Genomic DNA, 10,282 nt, shown 5'->3' with positions numbered 1-10,282 from the left:
ATTTTTCAGTTTAAACTGATATGATTTTATGAAACTTTTTTCAAAACCAAAACCTGCTCCCCACCCCGAGCTCAGTGCAGATTTCAGAGAGGTTATCGCTCAGATACTGCCAAGTGAAAAACAGCCACTATCTGCAATCAGAGAATCTGCTGAAAACTCCACGTGCTAAACCCACTGGCAGAAGAATTTCCACTTGGGTGAATGGTGCCAAATATCCTTCCCCCTCACAGCACCACAGACACTGTTGTAGCAGTGGGGCACTTACTGAGCAATCAGAAAATGCAATGTCACCGTTGGCAATTACAAGGGTCTTTCAGGGCCATGTCTGACTGCTGGAGAGGGGCAGGAAATGGTCGACCCCACAGGTGGAGGCACCTGCTCTAGTGACCCAAAAGGGTCAGGAGCTGCACACAGTTCCTTCCTGGCTGCCTTGCAGAACATGATTCCCCTTCATGAGAAGGGAACCAGGCTGTCCTCATGAGTTTCCTGTACTTGTGGACAGGGTGGTTGCTACTAGCTCCCTTTGATCTTCCGCCCCAAGCCGCAGCTGGGACAATCTGCCCCCCCTCCTGCTAATCAGGAGGGCATCACAGTTGCTTTGACATGGGTCGTGTATCGAGGAACAAGAATGGTGAGCAACAAAGGGATGCCCCCCTCCCACCACCTCCAGCAATGCTGAGGCTCAGGGATACCATATGACTTGGGCTCCAAGCCAGAACAAAGGCAGCCTGGGAGACGCACAGGTGTGCAGGTACCTGGATGTGCTCCCAGAGGCCACTTTCAGAAGGTGCAGCAGCTTCCCCCCTCAAGACAAAAGGGCAGCCCTGTGGTTCTCGGGCAGGAAGGCAAGGCAGAGGCTTGGGCTCTGTTCCAGGCTCTGCCACATCCTGTTACCCTGAGCTAAGTATAACTCTGACATCAGTATAGGTGGGGAGTGGAAAGACACGACATGACACTCCACGTGGCTGGGGAGAAATCCCCCATGGTGGGCAGCAGGTCACAACCCGGCTGGGCCGTTGCTTCCCCAGCACATTACCATCCTCAGCTTGGGGCTCGAGATCCTTGGCTGGAATTTGCTGGAGACCAAAGACTGTCACCTTCCTTCACCAACTAAGCAGCGGTTGTGAAAGCATCTCTGAGATCACCACCTGGCATCCAGAGAGTCCGGTGCAGAGTCCAAGGGAAGCTTGGGCTAGCACCGACCTTGCTCTTTAACATCCCAGGCCTGTGAAACGTTCTGCCACCGAGGTGTCATCTGCCAGGATTCTTCACGTGTGGAGTCTTGGCAGAGGCTAAGGAGCGAATGGGCAAAGGGAATGGCCTTTCTTCTCCCTGCCTAGGCCGGGCTGACAATCAGGGGAATCTGTGCTCTGCCTAAAGATGGCTTCAGGCTAGCGCCCTGTGGCACCAGCGCCACTGGTCCCATTGCAGCCAGGGGGGAAGCCACCAAAGGATTCACATGGGACAAGACAGCGGCAAGAGTGAGACAGCTTTGTAAAAGTCTGAAGAGCAAAGCCTCAGACGCACGCCCTGGCCAACATTATAGAACATGATGTTTATTAACTCAGGTCCTCCCAGGTCAGTCCCACAGCCGGGCTGGGGCTGTGCCTCACTGCTTTGCAAAGGTCAGGTCAGTAGCACAGAGCTGTGTCTGGGCAGTTGCTACAAAGGAACAAGGACACCAGAGCGGGGACTCCCTTTCAGAGCTCTTCATCTTTGGAGGAGGCAGAGGCAGTGTCGTCACTGCTGCTGCAGGGCCAAAGCCAGGGGAAACTATAGGGGTATAGTCGGACAGATTAACTGGTGGGGAGGACACTGGTAGGACAAGGCATCATACCCAGCAGCCCTGCAGAATGAAGGATGCCACTCAGAGCCTTGCTTCAGATAGTCACAAGCCTGTCCACGCCAGTGGCACTAGGCACTTATCAGGGCTAAAATCTGCCTCCAGCACTACACAGGCCCAGACAAGAGAGCAAAGGGGCGGCTAGGCTGTCGCTGCCTCTATTTTGCTAACGTCCCTTTCTGCTAACGCCGTGCTGGGTTCAGTGTCAGACTCAGTAGAAAACCACCGGCACTTGGGGGCAGGGTTCCTGCCATTGCTCTGAGGAAAAGCAGGTGTTCCAGGGCCTGCCTTGTGCTGGATGGAGAGTTGCTACGCTACAAGGCAAGGGTTAATAGCACGGAGAAGAGAGACGTGGGGAGGCCCTCCCGTGGGGTGGGGAGAAGAGGCAGGAGCTGCCCACCAGAGGAAAAACAGTAATCATGCTCTTTCCTATTCCACACTGGAAGCTACATCACAGGAGGCAGGAACTCTCCAGGGCTGGGGCCCACCTGAAAGAGCAGAGCTAGTCACTCAAGTTTGAGCAAGTTAATCTTTTCTTTATCCTCACCTCTGTAAAATGTTACCAACAAAACCAGTTTGTTTTCAAATATTTTCAGGATTTAAGTGAAGGCTCCAAAATCTTTCCCTGTTTCACAAGACAAGAAGCCCCCTGCTCCAAGAAATCCACCCCCCAACCCACCAAAAGACCCACTTTTCCATCAGCAAAACTTTCCTCCTAGAAAACATTCACCCAGCTCCAGTTCACTCAGCGCTCAAGCCAGGAAGGGAACATCGACACAGGAGCTGGGACTCATAATACCCTGCTGGCGCGGACACATGTGCATTGGCTTTGCTTAAACAATCACCTAAAAATAGCAGTGCAGTCATAGCTGTACGGGTGAGCCACCTGAGAGCCAACCAAGGGAGTCGAGACTACACCCAGGTGGTTAGCTTGACATGGCAGACATTCTGCTACATTTCGGGGGCAGCTTAACCACAGTGAAGATGTGTACACCTGCCTGCCTTGGGAATGATACTTCCCAGCTGCTGTGAAGGCAGATCCCTCCATGCTGGGTCTCAGCACAGCCTGCTGTTTCACATTTCCAGAACTGTGAGGCCCCATGCTGTGTGTCGTTAAACCCCTGGGGGTGGGTGCCTTTCAGCTCCCCTGACAGGGAGGGACTCCGAACCTTCTCATGTACTTGCTAGCCACCCTGAGCCAAGGGATTCACACAGCTGGAAGCCTGTGATACTTCCACCACCATCCACTCCACTCCTCTGTGCCACAGCACCGTTCTCCCCGAGAGACTCAAGATGGTCCACTGGTGACAGTACTTCAGGGGGAACTACAGAAAGCAGAGGGAGGAACAGCTTCACATGCCAGGCTGGGACAGTGGGGTCTGGATCCAACGTGCAGACCCCCTCCACCACCTCCCAAACAGAAGCATGTTGCATTAGTAGCCAGCTGAGGGGTTAGTCCTCTAAGATCTTTATTCTGCTAATCCTGTGGTTGGCTCAGACAGGCAATTGGCCTGCCCCACTAATCCCCACCCACCTCTGTGAAGCCTGGCACTGCACAGGAGCCCTGCTATAAGCCACTACATACAGGATGTGGTTAATAAACAAGGTGCCAGGGAGCCAGCATCAAGAGTCCGCAGCCCCTGCAGCAGGCCCCAACTCAGCCTGGTCTTCCCCTGCCTGTCGGTCAGGCCCCCCTGTTCTACTGCTCTGCTCTTTGAGGTACTGGTCCAGCAAAGCCGTGAGGTGTGCGGAGCTGCGCTGCAGGAGAGCACATGTCTGGGAGGTCGTGAGGGAGAGAGTGGCCACCACTTGCCCCTGAGTGATTTCCATGGAGGGCAGCTTGGAGTAATTTACAACCCCCTGGTTGCTTAGGATGGTGTTGTCAATGCAGGCACCTGAAAGACAGGAGAGTAGCAGACATCACCGAGTGCAACCTACAGGTCACAGTGCAAACACAAGGAGAGAAAGAGGGTCATTTTATTTTCCACAGATGAGCTAGGGAGGTGCTTGGTTATGGGAGCTAAATGCTGGGGACAGCTGCTCCATTTACAGCCCTGGGGACTGCTTCCTTCTTTGCAGAGGGGGAAGGAAAAAGATTATATGATTTGGTTGAGGTTCGGCATCAAATCAGTGGCAGAGTCAGGAAGAGGCCCCCCCACCCAGCTCCTAGCCCTGCATTCACTGCAGCAGACAGGACCTGGAAAGGGAGAGGAACCAGCTGGACAAGCTTCACTGCCAAAGCCAACTTCAGGGGGGCAGGACCCTGGTCCCCCTGCCTCTGCCAGCAGGGATGTGCAGGGAAGGAGGGGAGAAGGGAGAGCTAGTGTAGCGGGAGCCCCCTAGCTGCCCGGAAGTGGTCAGGGTGCGGCTCACTGCCATCCTGGAATGAACTTCAGTGACCTAAACAGCATCAGCCCCTTGAGCCATCCAGTAAAGAGCCCCACCACCTCCAGCTAAGCGTGCGCTGGTGTCATGGTTCGCAAGCCTGGGCGTTCAAAGATGTTCTCTTCTACAGACGCCTCTTGTTCGGGCATCGGTCCATGGGTCCCACAGTCTTTTGCCACCACCATGGAGCTGCACCAGCCCGGCTGCTCCTACTAGCTCCAGGATCGAGGGACTGAGGGAACACAGACCCCGCCCCCTACTTGCACATACTGGGGGCAAAGCAGCTGCGCCAAAACTGCCTGATGCATAAGTGGAAGGGCCACTCCTCTGGAGACAAAGGCTCCCCTCACTGATGCATCCAGAAGTCTTGTGGGCCAGTGAAATAGCAGGCGGGACCCCTCGGCTCCCTCACCAGCTTTGGCACTAATGTGGCATCACTCTGAGCGAACTGTTTTCCACCAGGCTAGTAACACCACCCACCCATTCTCTTCTCCATTTCACTCAAATTCTTTGAGGCAGGGGCTGCCTCTCACCACGTGTACGCGCAGCACCATGCACGACAGGACCCTAACATCAGCTAGCCTCGTTACACAACAGTGTGGTGTAAGTAACAACATCCGACACTCTCCAAGCAGGTTGGGCCAACAGATCAGCCTGGCTGAGGGAGAATCCTTACCTAGGAGGTTTATCTGTGGCACCTTCTTCAGTACTTGCAACATTTCCTTCACCTTGACTTCTGGGCTCACTAACATGAGATTGCAGGCCACAAAGAGGGGCAGGAGGTTCTTGTATTTGGATACTGACAGGAAGGTTCTCACAATCTGAAAGAGGGAGGCAAAGAGTACGTGAGGTAAGGAGGAGAGATCACACTTAATCTGAACGTCAGGCTAATGCAATCAGTGCGTCTCTGGTGCCATTCAGATGGCTTCTGCCTTTTCACCCTAAATTAAAGCCCTTCCTCTGCCCAGAGGAGAACAGAGCTGGGCCCTCTGATCTGAAACCACCACGTTCCAGACACACACTACCAGAATTTCCAGCATCAAATGACCCTCACATCGGATTCACTGACTCCAAGCAGCCAGCACCATCAGCCTCCAATAGCCAGACACTTCTCTGACATTCCCTTGCCGTGCTAATAGTGCCTGGCACGGCGGTGCGTGTAGCTCACAGCAAGAGGCAGAGGAAGGAAAGCGGACACCCTGCGCTAAGTGAATGAAGACCACATGCCTATGGCTGTTCAGAAGCTTCACCGAGCACTGAAACACACAAGCCCGATTAGCAGGGAGGGCCAAACTGAGCGTGTCATGTCCTCATGCGCACTGCACTGCCCTCAAACAGCTGCATTCAGAAGCAGCCCTCCAAGGCTTGGGACCCAGGTGCCTCAGATCACCTCATGTCCACTGAAATACCAGGATTGCCAAGGCAGAGGCTGAGCTGTGGACTATGGCTGTGGAACGTGCTCCCTCTAGTGGGGCACCAGGGCACACTCATCTTCAGGAGAATGCCAGGTTCATCTCTGGGGCCAATCCTTCTCAGAAACTCTTTTAGGTCGGGGGCCAGTGACCCTCAGAAAAAAAAATCAGTCAGGGTCCACATAAAAGTGAGATGCAAAACAAAACACCCCAAGAAGTCCTCACTGATGTGGCCCCTCACACTCCAGCACTACAGGCAGGAGGGTGGAGAAGAGGGCACTGAAGTTCAGGGCCACCCCCAAGTCAGATTACCTCTTCTGGGGGCAGGGGGAGATTCAGTGTGTGGGAGAGGGACTGCTGGTGTGGGGTCTGAGAGGGAGGGAGGAGCAGCAGCCCGGGGTGGGGGTCTTGCTCACAACCAGCAGCGCAGCAGGGCACTCACACCACGGTGGCCCACACCAGTCAAAGCTGCCAGCTGCTGCTGACAAGCAAAGGTGTCTCTGCACACCTCTTGCAGGGAGGGGGCAGTGGGCCCAACCAGCTGCCTGCACCAGCAAGCAAGGCCTCATGCAGCTCTGCCAGTGGGGCTGGGATGCGGAGACCTCCTGACTCCCTCTCCAACAGGAGTGTGCACACCTATTCGCCCGTGGTCTCCGGCGGCAGGGCTTCCGGCAGTGCCTTGGCTGTGGCTGCAGCAGCCAGACAGCCTGAGGGCCTGCTGAGCAGTCGACATTTTCCCCCAGCCCCGACACAGAGGGTTATGGTGGGCCAGAGGAAAATGTTTGGCAGGCCAGACCCAACCTACAGGACATACTTTGCGCAAACTACCTTCCACTTTCAAATGCTCAGCAAGTTCCTCCTTATTTGTTAAAAATCAAATCTAGAGCTGCTTTCCCCACAGCAGCTTTTCCCACCGTCTCAAAAAAAAACGGTCAGCCATGCAGTCCAAAAACTTTCTGAATAGTCTGTGCCGCGCTGTGTTAGTTTCCCAACACCTCCGGATAGGTGACGTCCCCCATCACCACCAAGTCCTGTGTTTTGGATAATTTTATTAATTGTTTAGAGAAAGGCTCATCCACCTCTTCTACCAGGCTAGGTAGTCTGTATAGACCCCTATCATGACATCACCTTTGTTTTTTATCCCTTTTAACTTAATCCAGAGACTCTCCACGTCTGCCTCCTGCATCCATCTCCACCTCAGTCCAGGTGTGCACATTTTTGAAATACAAGGCAACACCTCCTCCCTGTTTAGTGTGCCTGTCCTTCCTGAGTAAGCCGTACCCTTCTACACCAACATTCCAATCGTGTGTGTTATCCCACTGAGCTTCCGTGATACCAACTATATGAAAGTTGTGTCTGTTTATTAGGATTTCACGTTCTTCCTGCACACTACCCATGCTTCTTGCATTTGTACATAGGCATCTGAGATACTGATTTGCTTTTGACCCCCAGTTGTGCCTAGATCCCATTTCCCCCTTTGGCCCTCTAGGGGCACAATCACACACTGGCTTCACTGCACCCCATTCAGAACTAACCACGCTCCGCCTGCAGCAGCCTGCAGGGTGTTGGGTGGAGCTGCTGGGCCACTCTGACCATACCTCATTAGGGAAGAACTTGGCCTGGATGTTGTATTTTCTCAGGCGGTGTTGCATGAGTAGCATTTCCTCGCTGGGCGTGTAGCTGCGCTGACACACAGCAATCATTCGGTTGTCCCGGAACACCTCTGCCACTTGCCGGCGCAAGAGCTTCACGTAGCCATTCTCCTGGGAGAGGAGAAGATGTGTTTGTTACACATGACTCTACAACCTCGGGCGGGGGGAACCTGAGAGCCCCACAGAAGGCTGCATAGAAAGCAGTGTAAGCAGAACACCTCTGGCTTTATAGAGTTCCTGTCATCCAAGGATCTCACAGGGGCAGGTGCCCTCCTCAGCTTACAGATCGGAGAACTGAGAGAGACAGGGATTCAGTGACTGTCCCGTGTTGTGAATGGCAGGGCCAGGAAGAGAACCAAGGAATCCCCATGGTAACATGTGAACTAGGGGTTTGATCCTGTAGCCACGGACCTCAGCAAGGGATTACCCTGGCAAGGAACTGGACTTGGCCTTTCACAAATCAAGAACCAAGCAGGGAAAGAGCAGAATACAAAGAGGCCAGCTCTGGAAGGACAGCCAGGATATATGGCCTGATCTCCAGCTCATACATACTTCAGCAGGTGTGGCTGGGATGCCTGGCCTCAGCGATGAATCAGGCACACACACAGAAGGACTGATCAGAGCTTAAAGCTAAAGGACGTAGAAATGGTGAGAAACATGGAGACAGCCTCTACCACTCAGGAAGCTGAGAGGAAAAAAGAAAAACAGCAGAGCAACAAAAAAGGAAGTCTAGACCTAACAGTAGCAAGGGCAACAAAAGGCATCTCAGCTATAATGAGGCTTTGCTGGAGCCACAGCTCTCAGGTGAATAATCAAAGCCTGCAAACATGTGCTTACACTGCGTCTGGGAGTAAGTTTCCCATTCAGACACCAGCAGGACTGATGCTAGTGCATGAAAGACAGCTAAGTAGGCTGGAGCACGGGTGTTTGTCTATGCAGCTGTTTTTAGCACACTACAACGAGCCCCATCTGCCTACTGCTGCTCACAGTGCGGAAAAGACAGCCACTCCCGCACTGGATTGCACAGCCACAGAAGACGCTGCTCAAATCAGTCCAACCGGGGCGCAAACCCATGATCCCTCGGGATCGAAGGATGCCTACTACTACAACAAGCCCCTACATCAAGTATGGCGACGTGGGCTGAGAGGCTCATTCCCAGAGGCAGTGCAGACACACCCTGCATCAACACAGTTTCTGCACAAGACCAGCCCTGCCTGCTGGACAAGCACCTCAGCCCCATGTACAGAACTTACCTCATTGTTTGCTTTGACACAGGGAGTGATGCACGTCTCTGGGATGGCAGGTTTGGGGGCTACATACTCCGTCAACGCCATCAGTTTCTGCCGCTCAAAATGCATTGCCTTCCAGTGGCGGGTGACTGACTTGGCATGGCGGACAATCTGCAGGGTGGGCAGCCAGCCTGGTACCAGACAAAAAAATAAATGAGGTAGTTGAAGGCATCTCAGCTTTGGGCCTGTGATCCCAAGCTGGCGCATGACCTGAGATGTACAACAGGAGTCCTGTAAGGTGTAAGTTTAGTCTGGCCCTAGCCCTGCCATTTTAAGCTGCAGAAGCACACAGAAGGCTTCAGTAACTGACCAGCCTGAGAGGCAAAGTTCTGACCTGCATCTGAAGTTTGGGGGCAGGGGAGCGCACAGCAATCACGTGGTTTTCTCTGCAGCAATAACTAGGCTGCTGTATTTGGGTGCACTGGGAAGTGGGGGTAGGAGGAAAGATGACATCCAGTCAGACTCATCTCTGTCCCGGATACAGCAATTCATCAGGTGCAGGCTTCTCCCCAAACTGACAAGGCTGTAGCTACAGAAAGCCCTCCATGGGCGAGAACAGCAGCTGGAGCTGCTGGGAGGAGGGGGGACAGAGGAATGTGGGGGGACATGCTAGGGATAGGGGTTCAGACCGGTGCAGGTGACAGCAAGGGTATCAGAATGATGCGGGGTAAAGCTGGGGAATGGGGCGGGGTGTTCAGAGAAGTGGGGGTGTCAGAGTAGTGGGGGTTCAGAGAGGCAAGGCCCACTCCTGGGGTGGGGGGGGCAATGCTAGGGGAACTCAGAGGGTGTGTGCAGAGGGGCAGGGCACTGCTGGGGATGTCGGGGGGAAGGGTGCAGGGGGGCAGGGCGCTGCCAGGGTGTCGGGAGGGGGGAGAGGGGCGCAGGGTGCTGCCGGGGTGTCGGGAGGGGGGAGAGGGGCGCAGGGGGGCGGGGCGCTGCCGGCGTGTCGGGAGGGGGGAGAGGGGCGCAGGGGCGCAGGGTGCTGCCGGGGTGTCGGGAGGGGGGAGAGGGGCGCAGGGGGGCGGGGCGCTGCTGGCGTGTCGGGAGGGAGGAGAGGGGCGCGGAGGGGTGGGGCGCTGCCGGCGTGTCAGGAGGGAGGAGAGGGGCGCAGAGGGGGTGGGGCGCTGCTGGCGTGTCGGGAGGGAGGAGAGGGGCGCAGGGGGGGTGGGGCGCTGCCGGGGTGTCGGGAGGGGGGAGAGGGGCGCAGGGGGCGGGGCGCTGCCGGGGTGTCGGGAGGGGGGAGAGGGGCGCAGGGGGGGTGGGGCGCTGCCGGCGTGTCGGGAGGGGGGAGTGGGGCGCAGGGGGGTGGGGCGCTGCCGGGGTGTCGGGAGGGGGGAGAGGGACGCAGGGGGGTGGGGCGCTGCCGGGGTGTCGGGAGCGGGGAGGGGGCGCAGGGGGCGGGGCGCTGCCGGGGGGGGGAGGGCGCAGGGGGGCGGGGCGCTGCCGGGGGGAGGGGAGGGGCGCAGGGGGGCGGGGCGCTGTCGGTGGGGAGGGCCGGACTCGAGGGACGATGGGGGGCTGGGCGGGGCGGGCCGCGGCTGGGCTCGGAGAGGGGTTTCTTACCCGCCCTGCGGGGCCCCCGGCTGCGCAGAACCGCCGCCATCTTTCGCCGGGAAGCCGCCGAGGGGGGTTGTGGGAAGCGGGCGGACCCCGCCAGCCGGCACGGGAGAGGGGGGTGGAGGGAAGAGCGGGGCCGGGCGC

At 56.2% G+C, this 10,282-nt stretch overlaps 1 protein-coding gene across 1 annotated transcript; it reads right to left on the bottom strand.

Moving 5' to 3' along the window:
• Window positions 1-2,358: 2,358 nt before the first annotated feature.
• On the bottom strand, window positions 2,359-10,230 carry MRPL10 (mitochondrial ribosomal protein L10). The gene is made up of 5 exons (XM_074978888.1): window positions 10,145-10,230; window positions 8,546-8,712; window positions 7,239-7,403; window positions 4,905-5,049; window positions 2,359-3,738 (listed from the first exon to the last, which is right to left on the bottom strand). Exons 1-5 carry the CDS (start codon window positions 10,182-10,184, stop codon window positions 3,467-3,469), a joined length of 789 nt encoding a protein of 262 aa, XP_074834989.1. The 5' UTR covers window positions 10,185-10,230; the 3' UTR covers window positions 2,359-3,466.
• Window positions 10,231-10,282: the final 52 nt, after the last annotated feature.

Source organism: Carettochelys insculpta, chromosome 28 (assembly GCF_033958435.1).
Source record: "Carettochelys insculpta isolate YL-2023 chromosome 28, ASM3395843v1, whole genome shotgun sequence".
Lineage (NCBI taxonomy): Eukaryota > Metazoa > Chordata > Testudines > Carettochelyidae > Carettochelys > Carettochelys insculpta.
The sequence above is the reverse complement of the archived record's forward strand: the minus strand, read 5'-3'. Positions and strand labels throughout refer to the sequence as shown.